The sequence below is a fragment of the Camelus ferus genome, chromosome 20, assembly GCF_009834535.1.
Source record: "Camelus ferus isolate YT-003-E chromosome 20, BCGSAC_Cfer_1.0, whole genome shotgun sequence".
Taxonomy (NCBI): Eukaryota; Metazoa; Chordata; class Mammalia; order Artiodactyla; family Camelidae; genus Camelus; species Camelus ferus.
Genome location: NC_045715.1, coordinates 23,117,682 through 23,139,191, shown reverse-complemented (window position 1 = coordinate 23,139,191; position 21,510 = coordinate 23,117,682). Strand labels below are relative to the sequence as shown.

The 21,510-nt window shown below is 38.1% G+C and overlaps 1 protein-coding gene across 5 annotated transcripts in view; it reads right to left on the bottom strand.

Annotated features, from left to right (window-relative positions):
- The window catches only part of UHRF1BP1 (UHRF1 binding protein 1), a 56,049-nt gene extending 35,560 nt beyond the window's left edge, over positions 1 to 20,489 (bottom strand). For 2 of the 5 annotated variants that reach the window (XM_032462875.1, XM_032462878.1), the window contains exons 1-3: positions 19,830 to 20,489; positions 17,433 to 17,505; positions 6,919 to 7,105 (exon numbers count right to left, since the gene is read on the bottom strand). In XM_032462875.1, the coding sequence (XP_032318766.1) occupies positions 6,919 to 6,968 (50 nt within the window). In that variant the 5' untranslated portion in view covers positions 6,969 to 7,105; positions 17,433 to 17,505; positions 19,830 to 20,489. The remainder of the gene's footprint in view (positions 1 to 6,918; positions 7,106 to 17,432; positions 17,506 to 19,829) is intronic. The other 3 variants (XM_032462876.1, XM_032462879.1, XM_032462877.1) reach the window with 3 other exon arrangements.
- Between the last annotated feature and the right edge of the window lie 1,021 nt (positions 20,490 to 21,510).

Sequence of the window (21,510 nt, the reverse complement as noted above, 5' to 3'; positions counted from 1 at the left end):
TCTACCCCGCCCCAAAGTGGGTAAGTCCCCAGACGAGAATTGATATTTTCAGGTATTACACATTAGAATAAGTAAATGAGAAGATAAACTTCATTCCACTATATAATTTTGACTTCTAAGAGTAGAGAATCTCTCTACAGAGATTACCTTTTTCAATCTCTGTCTAGTCATACAATCTCTCTTATCTTTTGTCCCAGATGTTTTTACTCTGCCTGAACATATAAGAATGATGATTTAACATCTTCTTCTAGGCCACCACTGAGCAGGGAGATGGACACACAGCTTCAAATAATTGTCTGTCTTTTTACTTTATAGGTTAGGCCATATCAATGTCCTTTGGTCAACTAAGAAAGATAATTTATTTTGTACACACACGGGGAAAAGCCTCATCCTCTGACTTGGACCAGCAGAGCCAAACTACTAATGATAATGACAACATTTTACTTTGTACCAGACACTGAACTAAGGAATTTTAACATCTTATCTCAATTAGTCTTCACAATACCCCATATAAGGTATGCATCATTATCCTCATTTTAAAGAGGAAAATCATGATGTTGAAATGTGAAGTAATTTGCACAAGGCGACAAGGCAGGAAGAGGCAAAGGCAGCGCATGAACCCAGCTCTGCTCACTGGACTGTCTTACTTCTACTAACGTCTTCGCTTACTATCGTGTTCCTCCAAAACACACCTGGCACAGAATGAATTTATAAGGTATCTCAGAAATGGTTGGAGGACATCTTTTCCCTTTTTACAACCTACCATGGACTGCTTAACCTGTGTAAGAAGAATAAATCTAAGTTTTGGGGGTAAAGTTACAGTGTAACTCCATCAAATACCTTTCTGCACTTCACCAACCCAATCAAATTAATAAAGTCTTTCTTAAGTATGCCCAGGGCTAAATCACCATCATTGTAGCAGTAATGTCCAGTCTCTACCAAGACACTAGAGGTTACTGTGCCATCAGCTCTGCAATCAAATATGCAAGTAAATAGGTAATCATCAAAAACTGAACAGCACTAAATGACTAAGGGTTCTTTAGTTATGCTCTAAGGACTGCTTATGGTACAGGCAGGTCTGCGGGTACACTATGGGCTGTTCTCCCATAACAGTAATAATGATACAGATTTGCTTTTTCATTTATCAATTTACTATTAGGAGTCAACAAAATTACCTAATTAGCTTCTAAAAAATGCATAAGAATTCCTCAACTGGTTTTGTCTCCATTTTATCATAATAACAAAGAATAGGTAAAAAGGTGATCCATGAGGCCAGTTGTTACAGGAGAGGTTTGTAGAGGTTTGCTCAACCAAGGAAATCACTGATCTGAAATCTAATCTGAAATTAGCCAATAATCCCTGGCACAAATTTCATTCAGCATTTGTGGTCCTAATAGAGGATGACATCACTGAGTCCAAGGGTGACTGAAAAGACTAATAGAAGCCTGCTATTTATTCCACTTCAAGTATGTGGGAAAACATTTTCTGGCCATCTGTTACTGTTAACAGAGCATAGAGGCTAAGATGAAATCAAGCTGGAAAAACACATTTTGATCAGGTTTCATTTCTGCCAGAGGATTGCAATCTGCCAAAGAGACAACAGAGAAAGGCTCTCAGATATCTTTGTGAAAATATACCACAAAGTTGGGAAGTAAGAATTCCAGATTTGCAGATTCACAGAATTTCAGAGTTAGAAGGGATCTTAAATAATCACCTAGACCAAATCTATCATTTGCAAATGGCCAGAAAGTTAAATGACTTGCCCAAGAGTCACAGCTACCCAGTGGTAAAGCTGGGATGTAGTAAATGACAGAAATGGGACTTAACCCAGCATTCATTCAACTCTCCCACTACCCTGCACCCTATAATTCAGTACCTACACTGTTAATTATACAGTCAATAAATTGTCACAATCAGTCTTCTTCACAGCCCCCACAGAAATTTAACCCTCACAGGAGAAGTAAATATGTCCACAAATACACGTTGCGTCCTTCACTATTTTTTTCACTAAGGTGATAACAGCCCAGGCCTTGGCTTCTAAGCTTCCTATCCAAATCCACATCAAAGAATCTTCACTGCTCAGCCATACCAAAAGCTTTTTGCAAAGCCTTTAAGCAAAAATGTAACACAACGCTGAAGCAACTGATTTAGATGCAGGACCTCAAAGTTATCTAAACAGAACATCTCAATTGCTGAAGTAGCTAACATTATTCCATCCTGATAATCTTCTGGTGTATGCCATTATATTGTAGAGGTTTGCCCTAAAAACTTGTCAAAAAAACTTCTGCATGAATAGATACATGCCTTTCTTAGGAGACAATTCTTTCCTTCTAGATTTTTGTTTACAATATTGGGTTTAATTGTTTTTGTTATTTTAAGTGTAATGTATACACAGTGACTTATTTCTGAAGTTTCTATTTCGTTCCACTGATCCATGTACCCATATGCCAATATCATACTATCTTTATTGCTGTAGCTTCATTTTAAATCTTGAAAGTAGGTAGTATAAGTCTCATTTTTTTTTTTCAAGATTATTCTGACCATTCTAGGTCCTTTTGATTTCCATATAAATTTTTTACTCAGCCTACCAATTTCTGTTGGGAAAAAATAATACAGCTAAAAATTCTGAAATTCTGATTGGGATTGCATTGACTCTATAGCTCAATTTGGGGAAATCTGACATAATAAAAATGAGTCAGCTTATTCTTGAACACGGTATACATTCAAGGTATGGCATATTTATCTAGGTCTTCTTTAATTTCTCCCAGCAATGTTTTATAGTTTTCAGTATAGTTCTTCTTCTTTTTTTTTTTTAGTATACTTCTTTTCTTCAATTTATTTCCACATATTTAATGTTTTAGATTCTATTGTAAAGGAAACTTTCAAAAATTTTTCTAGTTGTTTGCTGCTAGAAGATAAAAATAAAAGTGGTATTTTTACACTGACTTCATATCCTGCAATCTTACTAAATTCAGTTACTAGCCCTAGTGGTGGTTTTGTAGATTCCTTAGGATTTTCTATGCAAACAACTATATTATCTGTGAATAGAGATAGTCTTACTTCTTCATTTCCAATATTTGTCACAATTGATATTTATATACTGTTCTTGTATCCTGCAACTTTGTTAAACACACTCATTAGTTTTAATAAATTTTCTTACAGAAATCATAAGATTTTCTACATAGACATTATCTACAACATCTTTGTCAGATTTTTTGTTACCTGGGTTTTGATTCAAATATTAAACAAGTTGGGAAATGTTTATCTTCTTTATTTCCTAAAATAATTTATATTAAATGGGTAGTATTTTTTCCTTAAATGTTCAATGAAAATCACTGATAGAACTATCTGGGCCTATGGGGGGCCCAAGTTCTTCAGACTGAGGATTCCTCCCCCACCAAAAAAAAAACTATCTGGGCCTAGAGTTTTGTGAAAAAAGTTTTGACAACAAATGCAATTTCTTTTATAGATTACGGTTACTCAAATATTCTGTTTCATTTTGTCACTTCTGCTAAGTAATGTTTTTCAAGTAATTTTGTGCATTTCATCTAAGTTGTTGGATTTATTGACAAAAGACATTCATAACGTCCCTTAATATCTGTTTCATATCTGTAAGATACAGCTATATCTCTGATAGTATTTATGTTTTCTCTTTTTTCTAGATAAATCTTGCTAAAATTAATTTTATTGATCTTTAAAACAAAAAGATCATTCATTTTCTCTACTGTTTGTCCTGTTTTAAATTTCACTGATTTCTACTCTTCATTCTTCCTTTCATCTACTTACTTGGGTTTATTTCCTCATCATTTTCTACTTTCTTAAGTTGAAAACGTCAATCATTGATTTAAAAGTTGTTTCTAGTCTAAGAACTTAAAGCTACACATTTTCCAATACTCATGTTATTTGCTGCATCCCACAAGTTTTGATATGTTGAATTTTCATTGTCAACTAGCTAGAAATACTTTCTAATTTCTTTTATGGTATCTTCTTTGACTATGAGTTATTTTAAAATATATTTAAACTATTCCAAATTGAGGGAGTTTTTCTAGTTACTGTTATTGGTTTCTAATTTAATTCCACTGTGGTCAGGGAATATACTGTGTAAGATTTCAACATTCTGAAATATTTCAACATTCTGAGACATTTTTATACTTTAATATATGGTCTATCTTGGTGAACATTCATGTACTTGAATGTGTATTCTGCAATTGTTATGTGTAGTATTCTACAAACATCAGTTAGACTAGGTGATGCATAATGTTATTCAGATCTTCTATATATTGATTTTTTTTCAGGTTGCTCTATCAACTACTGAGGGAAAAGTATTAAAAATGTCCAACTATGATTTTGGATTTGCTCCTTTCTCATTTTAGTTCTGTTTTTGGTTCATGTATATAGCTCTTTCATTAGGTTTATACATATTTATCATTATTAAGTCTTTCTGGTGAATTTACTTTTACTATGAAATGTTTCTTATCTCTAGTAGTAATCTTTGTCTTGAAGTCTAATTTGTTTGATGATAATACAGCCATTCCACCTTTCTTGTGCTTACTGTCCACATGGTGTACCTTTCTTCATTCACTCCCTTTCAATCCATTTGTGTTTATCCCTTTTGTATCCAGTCTGACCACCTCAGTCTTTAAATTGGAGTATTTAATCCATTTATATTTAATATAATTATTGATACTGGTTGGGTTTTGGTTTGCCATTCTACTACTTGTTCTATCTGGTTTTCTTGTCCCTCTGTTTGTCCCTTCCCACCTTCTTTTTAGGTTAAACTAATACTTTTAGATTTCATTGTAATTATCTTATGGGCTATTTAGCTATACCTTTTTGCCTGTGACGTGTGTGTGTGTGTATGTGCAATTGCTCTAGGAATACAATATGTGACCTTGATTTAATCAAAGTCTACTTAGAATATTGTGCTACTTCACATAAAAATATAAGAACCTGCCATTCATCTCTTGTTGTCACATGTATTACATCTACATGTTATAGACCCACAATATAATGTTAAACAATCTTGTCTTTTAAAAAATTTAGAGAAGAAAAAATATGTAGTCTTTTATATTTACATTTCCACTGTTCATTATTCTTCCATCTGGTGTCACTTCTCTTCCATCTGAAGAACTTCCTACAGTACTCTTACAGTACTGCTAGAATTCTCTCAGTTTTCATTTGCCTAAAAATGTCTCTTTTTCACCTTCCATTTTTAAAGGACATTTTAGCTGAATATGGAATTCTAGGTCGTGAGTTTCTTTCAGTATTTTAAAGACATCATCCCATCATCTTCTTGCCTCTGTTGTTACTGATGAGAAGTCAGCCATTATTTTATTCTTTTAAACAGAGGTACTGGGGACTGAACCCAGGACCCTGTGCATGCTAAGCATGCACTCTACCACTGAGCTATACTCACACCCCAAGCCATTAATTTATATTATTGTTTTCCTTATGTGATGAGGCATTTATCTCTGGCTGCTTTCAAGTTTTTCTCTTTATCTTTCATTTTCAGCAATATGACTATGATGTGCCTGGGGTGATTTTCTTTGCCATCTATCCTGCTTGGGGTTCACTGAGCTTCTTGGATTCTATAAATCTGTTTTTCACCAAACTTGAAAAATTTTAGACATTATCTCTCCCTGTTTGTAAACTCCTTTGAAATATCATTCATATACCATACATCCATCCATTTAAAATGTATAATGGTTTTTAGTATATTCCCATAGTTGTGCAACCATTTGCTTAATAAATTTTAGAACATTTTCACTATCCTATTCAAAAAAAAAAAAAGAAAGAAAGAAAACCTATACCCTTCAGCTATCATTCCCAATCTCCCTAACCCTTCCAAAACTAGGCAACTCATTCTAATTTCTTTCTATACAGATTTGCCTACTTTGGACATTTAATATAATGGAGTCATATAATATGTAGTCTCATAACTAGCTTCTTTCACTTAGCTTATTGTTTTAAGATTCATCCATGTTGTAACATGAATTAGCAGTTCATTCTTTCCTATGGCCAAGAATATTCCATTGTATAAATATACTATATTTTGTTTATCCATTCATCAGTAGATAGACATTTGGGTTATTTCCACTTTTGGAATATTATGGATAACGTTACTATGAAGATGCAAGTACAAGTTTTTGTGTGGACATATGCTTTTATTTCTGTAGGATATATACTTACGAGAATTGCTGGGTCAAATGGTTAACTGTTTTACTTTTTAAAAAAGGAACTGCCAAATTGTTTTCCAAAGTGGTTTCACCATTTTACAATTCTAATAGCTGTATTTGAGAGCTCTAATTTCCCCACATCCTCACTGTCACTTGTTATTATCTGTCTTTTTTATTATAGCCATCCTAGTAGCCATTATGGTTTTGATTTGCATTTCCTTGATGGTCTAATGATTTTGAATATCTTTTCAAGTGTTTGTGATCATTTATATATCTTATTTTCTTAAATCTTTAAAAAAATTTTTTTTTCATGGGGGGAGGTAATTTGGTTTATTTATTTAGTTATTTATTTAGTTATTTATGGGGGTACTGGTAATTGAACCCAGGACCTCATGTATGCTAAGCATACACTCTACCACTTGAGGTATACCCTCCCCCCATTTGTATATCTTCTTGAAGAAATATCTGTTCAGATACTCTGCCCATTTTAAAATTGGTTATTTGTGTTTTTAATATTTTGTTGTCAGCCATTATTTCCTCAAATATTTTTTAATGTCTTGTTTTAGTTATCTACTGCAGCATAACAAATCACTTCAAACTACTGCAGCATAACAAGTCACTTTAAACCTAGTGCCATAAAACAGTAAGCATTTTATTAAGCTCACAGATTCTGGGCATTAGAAATTCATTCAAGGAACAACTGGGATGCCTTTTCTTTTATTCATGATATCTGGGGCCTCACCTGGGAAGACATGCATGCTGGGAGCTGGGATCACTAGAAGGCCTCTTCATTCACATGGATCAGCCCTGAGCTGGAATGTCTCACAGGGTGGACTCAATCAGGACTGTTGACTGGACATCTACACATGGTTGCTCCATGTAGCTTGGATGTCATTTCCACCCACATTCTGTTGGTTACAAGTGAGCCACTAAGGCCAAGAGAAAAACATATAACACAGTAGATATTGTTGCAGCCATCTTTGAAAGTACAATCTACCAGATGTCTTATTCTCTCTCGTTTCCTTCTAGGATTCCAAGTACACATATTTTAATATTGTCCCATAGTCACTGATGCTCTGTTTTTATTTTCCACTATTTTCTGTTCTTCAGAGTAGATAATTCCTATTGCTCTATTTTCAAGTTCACTGACACTTTCTGTAGCTATCCTTAATTGCTGTTGAGCAAGTCCAATATATTTTTCATTTCAGATACTGTACTTCTAAGTTCTACATTTTACATCTGGTTCTTTTTATACTTTCCATTTCTCTGCTGAGATTCTCCATCTGTTCATTTATTACTACCAAGTTTGTTTTAAAGTCCTTGTCTGGTCATTCCAATATCTGAGTCATCTTGGGCTCATTTCTATTAACTGCTGTTCTCTGGACAATGAGTTATATTTTTCTTCATTGCATATCTAATCATTTATTATTGTATACTGGATGTTATTGAGATTTTGGATTCTGTCAATCTTCTTCTGAAGAATTTTGTTCTGTTGAGCAATTAACTTGGCTAGATTCATACTCCAAACTCTGTCTCCTGCAGTGGACAGAAGTTGATTCTGAGCTCAATTCTTTCAGCTTTCAACCACTGCCTTTTCCAGGCTCCATGGAGTCTTCTCCCTATGCATGTCAAGGATTTGGACAGAGTTTTAAAGTAGATTTTAGGGCTCCTACTTCTGTTGCTTCTTTCTGAGATGTATCCCCTTATTTTCCTCTTATAGCCCTGAACTCCATCCTCTGACTCTCCAAGCTAATAAGACTGCAGACTTTTGCTTGAGCTCTATCCATCACCCACAATGCAAACTGGGGAGTATCTTCAGGCAAAAAGTTGTATAAATGAGAATTTTACCCAGAGCAGTTCCCATCTTTCAAGTTCTCTATCAGTTTCTACCTGATTTGGCCACTTTCCAAAGTCTTCAAGTATTTGCTTTTTACATACTGTCCAGAGTTCATAATTGTTATATGAGTGAGGGTTAGGTTAATACAAGATATTCCTATATTACTAGAAGTAGAATCCTTTTCTACTAGCTCTCATTATATTCTCCCCACAAAGCAACTATGATATTAGTTACCAAAAATAAAGATGACCAGATGGACACAAATACACCTTCTCAGTTTAGGGCAATAAATGATAATAGATAAGTTATCTTCTTGGTCTGCTGGTGAAGTGCTTATCATAAAATTTTAAAGCAATCTAAAAATGTATAAATAGAAAATGACAGGTCACTATATAGAAGTAATAATTATGTATCTAGATAGATGTGTAAAATAAAATTATTCTATATATACTCTTCTAAAACTTCTTTTCTTCCATTAATAATATATTTGGGCATTTTAAACTATCAAAAAATTTAATGCTTTTTAATAATAGAAGAGTTATCTACAAATGATACCCCTGTATAGATTTACTATAATTTATTTAATAAAGTCCCTGATTTCTCCTTTATATTAATTTCATTAAATAGCCTTGTAGGTTTTTTTTTTACTTGTTTGATTCCTTCTGTAGGATGAATTCGTAGAAGTGGAATTGCACATTTTACATGCTGACAGAGATTACCAATTTCCCTCCATAGATAAGACACTGATTTATACTCTCAACAATTATAACCAATTGCACAAATTTCCCCATATCTATGGTAGCTTGGTAATTTGAAGCACTCCCATTTATCTTACTCCCCATCCCAATATTAGGTCATCCAATATTCTGGAGATTCTAGAGAAGTTCTCTTTCCTTAATTCTCTCTCTCTCTTTTTTTTAACTGGAGGTACTAGGGATTGAACCCAGGACCTTGTGCATGCTAAGCATGTGCTCTACCACTGAGCTATACCCTCCCTTCTTTCCTTAATTCTCAACAGTAGCCCTGATGAACATTCTAATTTTCTCCTCTAAGCCTGGAGCCTTGCTAAACACTAGCCTGCTTAGTTGAAGTCATAATATCCTGTCTGGTTTGAGTCAGTCTTCTTCTAGAATTGAACACTTGTAATTTGGCCCACCACCAAGGGTTCAGGCATGTAAGTAAGGCATGTTACTTACTGATTCCTCTTATTGAGTGTTAACATATTTGACCATCACCTGGAATTATGGCTGCAATTTCTTATCCATTCTTTTCTACACACCCTTGTATTAATCATTCTAGATTTAAGACTAAGGTAGTTGGGGGAAGGGTACAGCTCAAAGGGGAAGGGTATAGCTCAGTAGGTAGGGTGAGCACTTAGCATGCATGAGGTCCTGGGTTCAACCTCAAGTACTGCCATTGAAATAAATAAATAAACCCAATTTCCCCCCACACACACCCCCAAAAAAGATTAAGTTAAGGGTCTTCTCATCAACTGTAACTCAGAGATGTCTGCCTCTCTTAATTCTTCAACCATTCAGTTCTCATAGTGATTGGGTCCCAGATTCTTTCTCCTACACTGGTCTTGAAGATATTACACCTCATGACCCAAGTTTTAGCATGTCTCACTTTATTAGAAACATTTCTTGTCATCCTACCATATTCCCTTTAATTTTCTTTACTTCATTGTCTTGACAATTCCCAAACTTACATAAAGAATAGGAATTAATGAAATCTGAATATTATATTTCTAATTTTAAAACTTCTGTTCTTGGATTAACCAAAGTGAAAGTACACTTGCTAATGCTCATAAAAGGAAGACTTATTCCACTAACGGGCATTGTTGGTTATTCACTATTGAATGAGAACAGATATTTATTCATGATACAGCCTCAAACAGATATTTAGAGAAAGGTAGCAGGTAGATTATTTGAGCTTTGAAAATTGCCCAAAGAGGAAACTGAGGAAAAAGGAAAATCGTACCATATACTGAGGTAGTCCTTAATTTTTGAGCAGAACTAGCCCTAATTCTAACCAACAAATATGCTTATTTTAAGAGGCACAGACTGCTCAAAATAAGCTTTTTGACTTTGATGGTAAAAGAAAGCCCTGTCAAACCTTTGAGTAGTTTCCCCTACAGAGATTATTTAATGGACAAATACCTAAGGTATCAGCACATTCAACTAAGAGTTACTAGGTTCAAACCAAAAAAAGTAGCTGTGAAGGATACAAAGACGAGTTTAAAATATAAAAAAAGGTCTCTAACCCTAAGGAAAACTATGAGCTAGAGCTAGAACTGTGTCATTTAGATCTGTGTTCAACACAAAGTCCTGGATAAGGATGCTCAATCAATGTTTATTGATAATAATAAGAAGCAAATAAATGGTAACTGCCAAATAAGCGGAATGAACTAAGGATTATATCCAATAATCCATCCACATGCTTTCACACATTGCAAATCAACTATAATATGTCTGATTATCTAGACACGTTAAGCCAGGTTAAAAGTGTCATCTGTAAACACAGAAATAAGTATATCTGTGAAGCCGAGGTAGAAGGCATACCCTTCCCATTTGTGATAATTAGAAAATGCAAGGTTTTTAAAATAGAGAGATTAGTACATTCTAAAAGTCCTATCTAAAAGCTTTTATAATAAAAAACAATATCAGGAAAAATTAAAAAGAAAAAAGATCTTTCTCTGAAAACAAAAATTTTTTTAAAACAACAGCTAACATTTCATAATTGCTTACTCTATTCCAAGCACTATCCTAAGCATTTTGTTATACATTTTTAATTAGTTTATTTTTCTCAATGACCCCATGGTATAAAAGACTACTGTCTCCAATTTATAGATGAGGAAACCTACACATAGAAAGGTTAAATAACTTGCCCAAGGTTACAGAGCTAATAAGCTAGGGTTTAAGATTAGGCAGTCTGACTCAAGAACTTGCAGCCTGACCTACAGTAGACCATATTTCTGACTTTTAACAAAGTCAACAGAGGTGAAGTTCAGAGAAGTTCCAGTTGCCTCAGACCCAGATAAATGGCAGCAGAGAACAAGCTGAGCCCTATCCGGATGCCCTGGCACAGTATACAGGCTTCTGTGATCTAGCCCCTACCTTTCCAACATCATTTCTAGCTGTGTTCCACCCTTAAACTCCACATTCCAGTGACGCAGAACCATATGCAGTCTCCAAAATGCACCTGCTGCTTCTCAGCTCAGTATCAACTCATGCAGCAACTTCTGCCTGGAATCACCTTTCTGCCCCGGACTGTCTGTGCCCTCTAGCTCCACAGATACTTCTGAATACTTTACTGGGCTTATTGTTTCCAGGTCTGTTTGTCTCTATAGGCAGTTAGTTCCCTGAACAGGAATTTTGTCTCATTCATCTTTGAGTTCCTGGTGCCTGGCATACAATGCAGATGGTCAATAAAAGTTTCTGGAAAGAACTAATGAACAAATGGTCTCAGAAACTGGGTCCTCAAAGACAGCCGAGGGCCTGGGGCTAGCTGAGGGGAAGGTGAGACTCCGTATCTGAGAATGGCTGAGACACCACCTGGAGCTGAATATGCAACCTTCTTGCAGTAAACTTTCCTCAAAGAGGCTGAGGAATCTCTCTTGTGGGCTCAGAGAACTAAGGAGCCACAGCCAACTCCACCTGAAAAGGAAGGGAGAGAGCGGGGGTTCTGCTGAGATTCACCAAAAGGATATCCCACAATACAGTGCCAGTCCCCTAACTTCATATCAACCTCTGTTGAAACATTTCCTCAAATGAAATGAGTTCCTGAACACCCTTCTTTCACACAGGTTAAAAAACACAGATTTCAAAAAAAGAGACATAGAGAGAGAGAAGGAAGAAAAGAGAGGAAGAAAAACAAACAGATTTCTCTTAGAAAAGGGAAAGGCATATTTTCAGCTCTGTCTGGGAAAGCACTCCACCAGATGGCAGGAGGAAGTCAGCTTAAATGAATTTAGGCAATCCCTATCTGCATTTTCTACATATCAGAACTCCCAACTTTCAAATGACTCACACATACCACAAACTGCTGCCCAGACCCCTGCCCCATTCTCACTGCCACTGCAACAGAAACCAGTTTTTGGAAAATAAAAAACAAACTCAGAGTTTCCAGAGTATCTGTGGATTCAGAAGCTATAAAAGTAAGAGTAGCTTAGGGGAGTTGACCCTGTAGGACATATTACGAATTAGAGTTGATCTAATTAGGGTAGCATTCCTGCCCCCAAATATGTTCTGTATCCTTGCCTTTGACTTAGCTGAAATCAAATATCCTAAATAATTAGGAATTTTGGTGAGAAAGGAAGGAGAGCAGAGCATACAGGCCGAGGGTGGGGTGGGGGATACAGTAGCAGAGGACTGAGGGTAGAATCGGGGCAATGGGTTACATAAAAGGAGCCTTAGGAGGTGGGAAAGAGACATAAAGGAGAGAAGACAGGGTATATCAAAAGCAAACCTCAGCTGTTTCAGTCTAAGTCAGCAGTTCTCAACCCTAACAGACTCAACTCTATGAGTGGCATTGCCAAGAATGACAACATTGTCTAAAATAAAGTTCAAAACAATCTTCTCCCATGTTAGTTGCAGTCCTGGAACATTCACTGTAGTTTAAAGCTGTGCAATACTTTGTGTTTACATGTAAATAGGCTTATATAATCTAAACAGGCAATTCACCTCTGTAAACATCTAACAAACTTTCAGAAGTCAAAAGGATCAAAGGACAATGTTCCTTTGTGTGAAACTGTTCTGCATACAGCATGACGTCAGCATCTCCAGCCCACTCATTAAATGCTGGTTACACCCTTCAATCACAACCAGAGAAAAAGTCCTTGCTGAAATACAATGATTTCAATGATCTAAAAGACCTTACTCCAAGAACAGGAAATAAAAAACCTTCTTCTCCTTCACCTCCCTTCCTCCTTCAAATAGTTCCCTAACAACCAACACCCAGATTTCCATCCAGTGAGCTTATGTAATATATAATTAACTCACTATGGCTTTTGTGGGATAACTGGGAACCCATTCAACATTCACAACACTATTTCTACTACTGGACCACACATTCCAAATTTCAAACTTAGAAACAAATTTTGAGAACATCACACTTCCGTAAGTCAGAGACTTAAATAATCTGACCTCTCACCATCAATGTTCTCATGCTTTAAATGATGGGCTGACATCCAAGCTACATATGACCAATGCACTATAAAGTGTGAGTACACATACAAAATGATCATTACTGTGGACAAATAAAACGTCAATCCAACAAGTAATTTATAACAAATCTAGTCCTTATTTCTGTGGCAAGAAGGTACAAACCACAAACCCTTTGCCTAAATTAGTAATGTGTATTATTTTTACACTTGAGTTTTTCCCTTTACTATAGATATTGATTGATTCTACTGCTTATAAATATTGGGAAGTGTTCTTCAGTATCTATCAACAGTACCAGTAGCACTTGCTTTATCACACAAACATAAAAGGTCCCTTAGTGATACTGGGTGAGTTGCATTCCCTTGCCCTTCTGCTCCCACCACCACCTACCCACCACCACTCTAGTCTAAGGTTCCCTGAATTACAACCATGGACTCCCACTCCACACACTTTCTCCTGCACCCACCTCACCAACTCAAAACATCCTCAAACTCTCTGGTTTTCAAAGTAGCCAAAGGACATAATCCCTGACACATGGAGGTCACAATCCAGTGGGTGTAAAGAATTGAGCTGTGATAAAAATAATCTTTTTTTTTTCTGGTAATTAGTGCCATACTTACAGATTATTCAACCAGGTAACTAAATGACCTCTCATTTTTTTTTCCACTCTGAGAATACAGTATATGATTGTGCAATCTTAGACTATGAATAAGGAAATCCTACAAGGACCCAACTCAGTGTATGCATTTCTGCTATCTCACTTACACTGAGGTCAAAGTTTACCCTGTAGTATTCCCCAATAAGAAAAACTGATAAACAGGACCAGCCCTTGTTTCTTTCCCTCCTTAAGCACTGATACAAAGAGCATTCATCTCTACCTCCTGTATTAAAATATTAAGAAATATAATTCTTAAATATCTAAAGAATTAGACATTTGGGGGAGGGTATAGCTCAGTGGTAGAGTGCATTCTTAGCATGCATGAGGTCTTGGGTTCAATCCCCAGTACCTCCATTAAGATAAATAAATAAACCTAATTACCTACCCTTCCAAAAAATAAAATAAAAATTAAAAATAAAATAAAATAAAATAAAGAATTAGACATTTGGATAAGTTACGCAGTTAGTGACCTCTCTTGAGCAACTTTAATAAGTAAAGATAAACAGTAATAGTCACTATTGAATATTTTTTCAGTATTTATACATTATTTCTAATCCTCAACACAACAGTGTACATTATTATCCCACATTTTACAGATGAGGAAACTGAAGCGTGGAGAAACTAAAAGACTTGCTGCACACCAGTTTACATGTAGCAGAGAGAAAATGCACAGCCACTTCTTGGAATCTGAAGTCATACTTTTTTCTGCTACAACGACATGTCTCTCAATCGATTTTTCAAAGCAACTAATTTCATTATTTGTGAACCATACAATAAGCTTTGTATGTCAGATACATATGACAGTATTGCTTTGGAATTTTTATTGCTTATAAATGCTACTTTTAAAGACACAAGACAACCATTTTACGATAAGAGAAAATCACCCCTGGAAAGGTGTAAAGATTATAATACAAAAACTATGAAATTCAAATTTTGGTTTCTCTAGTAAAGATAAAAAGCTATGCTAATGGGGTGCCAAGTTTACAAAACAGAATGAAATTATTTAATATCCAGGATAGTCTGAAGACCAAATATTTAACAAAAACTCCTAAAGAACAGCTTCTCCTTTCTCTTAATGTACATGACTGTTACTCTGATAGGAAGCAGAACATCAGATCCATTCCAAGTAAGAAATATTATGTGTTAATGGTTACAAATTACCCTAATTATTTTCATTGAACCTGCCTAATTTGAACATTTCTCCAAAAAAGAGCTTATGTTTTCAAGGCTGACAGTTGCTTGTGACTAAAATTTACAAATAGATCAGAATTTGAAAATTAAACAGAGGCAAAAATAAAGTGGCCATCTGGTTTACCAAAGATGAAGTAAAGACATTTTCAAAACATATCCACCAGAATGGCTAAAATGAAAAAGATGAAAAATACCAAGTGTTGGCAAGGATGTAGAGCAACCAGAACTCTCATCCACTTCTGGTGGAAGTGCAAATTGGTTACAGCCACTTTGGAAAACTGTTTGGCAGTATCTATTAAAATTTAACACACACACATCCTACAACCTAGAAATTCCACTCTTACGTATATCCCCAACAGATATGTATACATTTGTTCACCAAAGGATATGTACTAAATGTTCCTAAAAGCACTATTCAGCATACCCCTAAATTCGGAAGCTAACCAAATGTCCATCAACAGTAAAATGTATAAATAAATCGAGGTACAGTCATAATAGAATATTATACAGCAATGAAAATGGAAAATGTATAAACTGATGCAACAATAGGGATTAATCTCACAAAAGTAATGTTGAGCTAAAGAAGCCAGACATGAAAGCATACATACTATATGATTCCATTTATATAAAGTACAAAAAAAAAAGACAAAATTAATCTTTGTTGTTAGAAATCCAGGCAGTGGTTACCCTTTGGTGGAGGTAATGCTGGAATGAGACATAAGGGGCTTTTTGGTGCTGGCAATATTCTGTTCCTGCCTTTGGGTGCTAGTGACAAGGGTATGTTCAGCTTGAAATACTCAACCATGAGAAGCATTATAGAAGCAGAATGATTAAAGAGTACAGCTCTGGAATGGGAGTAACTGCATTTGAATCTCAGTCCCATCACTTACTAGTTATGATTTGGGGCAAGTTATTTAACCTCTCTGTGCCTCATTTCTCCATCTATAAAATGGGCCTAACATCTCCCTCACAGGGTTAGTCTGAGGATTAAATCATCATAAGACTTGTTAAATGTGTGAATAACAGTTGGCTATTACTATTAAGTATTTGCTAAGTAAATAAAAGCACTTATTTTAAAGCAACACAAGACGAGGAAGGAAACACAGACATGATTTCACTGTTACTAGAAAACATGTAAAATAATCATTTGGGAAATAAAAGTGATAATAAATTAAGCAAAATGTAAAGGGGCATGACCTGGAAGCTGAGACTAGACCTACAAATCTTCACCTAAACAGACCGTGGGCAAGCAGTCAGCCTCTATGAGCCTACAGCTCTCAACTGTCTCCTGGGGGCTGGCCCAGATGATCTCCTCAGGATGATGAACAATAATGAATGGTGCCACTCATCAGGAACTAAGAGGGCTGAGCTCACAGTCAGGCTCTCTTACTCTCCAAAAGGACTATGAAAACTTCTTTGCCTCTGAATTTACCCTTATGTCATGTTTTTTAAAAAATCTATCATGTCCATCAGCCATGTCTCCGTCACTCAACGTCACATTTCCTTCAGCCATTTAGAGTAAATAATTAAGACTTCTTGATGGGTTTCTAAAAGAGCCAATTGGGTGGGTTGCTGTCATCCATACCATGGTAATGTCCCAAACTTCTCTGTCCATGTTACAATAGCTACTCTTTATTAAACCCTATTTACATGCTAGGCACTAGAATATCCTCAATTCTCAAAAAAAAAATCTGCTAGGTATGTAGTATTCTTCCTTATTCTCATGTTTTACAGATGAAAAAACTAAGGCTCAAAAAGGCTGCCCTGTTCATTAAATGGCAGAGCTGGAAGGTGAATCTAGCTTGTCTGACTCCAGAGAAAATGCTCTTTCCCCAAGCCACAGTGGTCCCCTGACTTACTTTACAATCAGTCATATTTCTTCTTACTTGTATAACAAAAGGTCATTCTTTAGCTAAGGTGATCTAAAACAAAATCAAATTCAGTGAAAAATCAATTTTGGATAGTTTTTTAAATGATTACTTTTGTTTCTAAGTAAAGGTCTCCTCCTGGGTCTATTTAAATGAATTCTGTACACTGAAGTTATTTATATTCTACAGCAGCCATCCAAACCACAGATTAAAGCCCTTATAAGACGTTTATACTTCTTTCCTGCTGAATCTCCAGTGCCCAGATCACTGCCTGGCCTAGAGTAAGCACTTAACAAAACTATCTCAAATACTACCTCCTTCAAATCTTGTTTACCAAAATACTCTACTAAAAAGCAGGATGTACCACAAGACACTTAAATATCTGAAACTTCATGACCAAAATTAAACATAATATGCAAGTCACTGGGATAGCCTTCATGATGTGAGACCCTCCTCCAGGTAAAGTGGCATTGTCAACATCAGCAACAAGTAATCATTAAACACCTACAACTATTCATTTAATATAGTAACCCAGTATACCTTCTCTTCTCTCTCTTTCCCCATCAGGTTTGGCAAGCCACAGAAGCTAGTTCCCCTCCAGGCAGGCCAGCCTCTATTGGTGTAGAAGAGACCATACAGAGACACAAATGTCACACATGATTAGGCAGCTTTTCCAAGTTAAACCCCCCTTATCAGACCCATGTCCTACCATCTCTTCCGGGAGCCCTGAAACTGCAGCTCTGAATAACCTTCTCCTCCTCAGTCAGCCACACAACCCTGAGGAAAGAAATTTCTCCCAACATCTGTCAGAACTATTCCTACTTCATCTAAAAGAGATACTCTGTTCACTGAGGAGTCACTAATGTGTCAGTATATACTATCAAAATTTTTCTTTAAAAATTCTATCTTCATAGAGAGTACACAGAATATGTGTGTCCTACCAGGGACAGTGCACCAGAATTAGGAAGTTGGGTTTTATTTCTCTACCTGACCTTCCACTACAACTTGGGTAAATCACTTATCCTTCTAAGCTTTAGCTTCTTCAGCCATAAAATGAGGGGTTGAACTATCAGAAGTTATTTATGTAATTCCAGGATGCCTTATGCCTTAACACTATAAGGTTCTTAAATCCCCAAGCCCGAGAAACTTATATAAAAAATTACCCGCTTGCATATGTGGATTTTTCTGACAAAGTCTATGGCTTATATCAAATTGTCTCACAAGTTGCAGCCCCAAAAATAACCACAACTCATGTTTTATTGAGCACTTACTATATACTAGGCACTGTGCTTAAACACAGTGCTATGTTAGGTGAGATCATCTCTAAACCCTAAAATTCTCTGAGTCTATGTTCATTCAAATTAATGGTTTTCCTTTAGTTAAATTTCTGTTTCATTTCACAATCATTAGTCATACACTATAGTCTTTACACAGGACAACCAAATTCATGGAACACCCAAATGACTGTTCCCTGAAAAAGAACATATTAGGGAGTTAACACAAGTAAAAGGTCCAAAGGCACTTTTAGCTCTAGCTTCCAACTTGCTTTTACTTTTAAAACATGGTGTGGTGATTAACCAAAAGATGTATGGAATCTGACTAACTAAAATCTAAAATCAAAGTAACAGTAAATATGCCAGTGTCAGTCAGAAAAGGGGATGCAGTGGCGGCCATACTGTCTCACATACCACTCACCAAGGCAATGAGAAGACCAGGGAAGATATATTAGTGCAAGGCCTGGGTCCCCTGTTCACTGGCTTCGCCCCCCTATTCTGGCCTCTTGAAACCACTGATCACTGTGGAGCCAAGGCCTGGATCACTCTCCACTTGTGAGACAAAGGCTAGCTAAAGGTATTAAGGCATTACCAAGCCTCTCCTGGAATAAGGAATTGAAAGGCTAGCTTCCAATGTTTGTGGACACCAGTTCTGATAAATCTACAATCGTAACACAGGGGTAAGCAGTCACCCAGTTACAACCCAACTGTTTTGCCCGTCACCTGGTTCTGGTCCAGATGACTTCGGGGACATAATATTGCTTAATAAATGGCTGCAAAGCAGAACTGGACGTCATTAGTTCTTTTCACAGGCTGTCAAAAAAACCTCCACATCTTAAAAGGAAGGTTGTTGAAACTTTACGCCCAACTCTCATGAGCTGTCTCCATTTAGTCTGTGTTAACTAGAAGAGAAGCAAAGGAGGGAGAAAGGAGATCGGAGGAACGGCGGTGCGTGCAAGGATTTTTTCAAGGGTGATGCAACAGGGTCAGCCAGACGATAAAGAGGAGCTGAGAGCTTCTGGGAAGGAGAAACCAGTGTCGGAGTTGGAAATCTGGTCGTCAAATGGGTTATGCAGGACTGGGTCACAGGGTTACACAGAACCGGCCGGGGATGAAGGGTCTACTCGGGAGAGGAAGGCCATGGAGGGGATGGTGGGCGGATAAAGAGGCGGACAGAGGACCCCGAGGTAGGGGCAGCGGGTCCAAAGCGGAGAGAAAACACAGGGGGCGGGCAGGAAAGGGTGAAAATCGTGAAGGCCAAGGAGTGACGGACAGAAGGCCCGGAGGACAAGCAAGGGAGGGCAGGGTGACCTACTTGCCGGTGTGGTAACTGAAGGTGGGAGCAGCCGGTCAGGAGACCCTTGGGGTCGGGAGGGACGGGGGGGGGGGGTCTGTTAGGATGGAAAGAAGAGCCTGGGGCACCCGCGCCAGGGCAGGGGAGCCGGGTCCCGGAGGGCCCAGGGCGAGGGAAGAGCAGACTGGTGACAACGGTCGGGGCCACTGGAGCGGAGAGGAGGCTGTCCGTCTCGAGTTGAGGAAGGGATCGCTACTGAGTTCGGGCTCGGGCTGAAGAGAGTGAGGCCCGACCGGCGCACCGCGTAAAGGAGGGTGGAAGGGTGAGGAGGGGCCCGGAAACGCTGGGGGCCGGCGCTGGCGCTCTCACCGGGACAGGTGCTTCAGGATCTGCTTCTTAATGAGCCCGGCCATGCCGGAGCCGCGGCCCGCGTGGAAGGCAGGCGCCCAGCGGTGGCCTCCTCAGCCGCGGAGAAGAGGCGGCCCCTCACCTCGCCGAGTCGCGGGGACCGGATACGGCCACCCCAGCCGCCTCCATGGCGCTCTGCCGCCCCTACCCGGGCGCCAGCAGCTCCACCACGATCCCACCCACCCGCGCGACGACGCGGAGATCTCGCGCCGCCAGCCCGGCTCGCGGAAGCCCGGGACACGCGCTGTGTGGAGTGCGCGCGGCGGCGGCGGCGGCGGCGACGCGCGCGGCGAGGGGCGAGAGGCGGGGCGCGGCGGGCGACTGGCGGGCGACTGGCAGCCTCTCCTTCCGCCCTGCCGTCTGCCTCTACCGAGCGAGATCTGAAAGGCTTCCCCTCTCGACTGCCAGAGGATCACACCCCCGCAGTCGCCTTAAAGCTTCGGGCGGGGAAAGGCAGGATGTCTGTTTGTTTGGGGGTTGTGTGTGTTTGTTTGTTGGTTTTTTTTTTTTTTTTTTTTGCAGGAATTTGCTAGATAATTATGCACCTTTTGGTCCGCGTCTCATTTATTTCCCTCACATTTTCACTCATTATGCATTGAACACCAGCTAACTACTCCAGTAGTCAGGCTGGGGAGTGAAAAGTAGTCTCAAGGATCTCACAGGCCCGTACAAGCACTGCGCTCTACTGCTTTATGCTAGATGAGAAGGGGGAAGCCTCGTTATCCTCTTCGTGCCCCTCTTAGCCTCTACCTGGTTAACCAATAGGTAAATGTTTATTCAACACCTAAGAGGTGCACTGCGGAGGAACCCACTCAAATGCTGGAGGCAGCAGAAAATGAGACAGTAACTTTAAATTCCCAAGGGCTTTAGAGATCAACTTCGTTTTGAAAATAAGGACACTGAAGCCCAGGGAAATAGTTGAAAGAGCTTGTTCAAGATCTCAGCTACTTAGTGAGACAAGACTAGAACCCAAGTGTTCTTACTGTAAGACAGTACTATTTCCACTTTATTTCGTCCATACACTTTAAATGGTAACCCATATGTCCGGGACACCTGAGAACTCTGGCAAAGGTGGGAAGTTGAAGTTTTCTGGACTTAAACCTTCAAGCAAAAACCTGAGCAAAATACTCCGAGGAGACAGGCTTATAGGAAATCTGACCACCAGTTAATTTTAAATTTATTCATTCTTGTTTATAGTTAATACATGAACATAATACAGAAATCAAGGTAAGTCTCCTCCCTCCCAGTCCCTCTACCATTCGATTATTCAGTTCCCTTCCCCTAAACAATTGTTACCTGATTTCAGAGATAGTCTAAGCATGGTGAATCGTATAAATGTTAGATTTTTAAAATAAATGATCAACAGACAATGCATTCCTATGCCTATCCCTTATATTAAGTTCAATTTCCCCCAGAACTACCCCCACCTGCCCCAATTACCTTTTTAAAAGGGAGCACTCTGACATGAATATTTGATCTTCAGGGACCCACAAGTCCCTAAAGTTGTGTTCATTTTTTAAAGTCTATTTTCCGTTGTTTAGATTGGGTATTTGTATTGTTCTATCCTCAAGTTCTCTGATTATTTCCTGTTACTGATTGCTTACTGTTGAGCCCAGCCCATCCACTGAATTTATTTTATTTG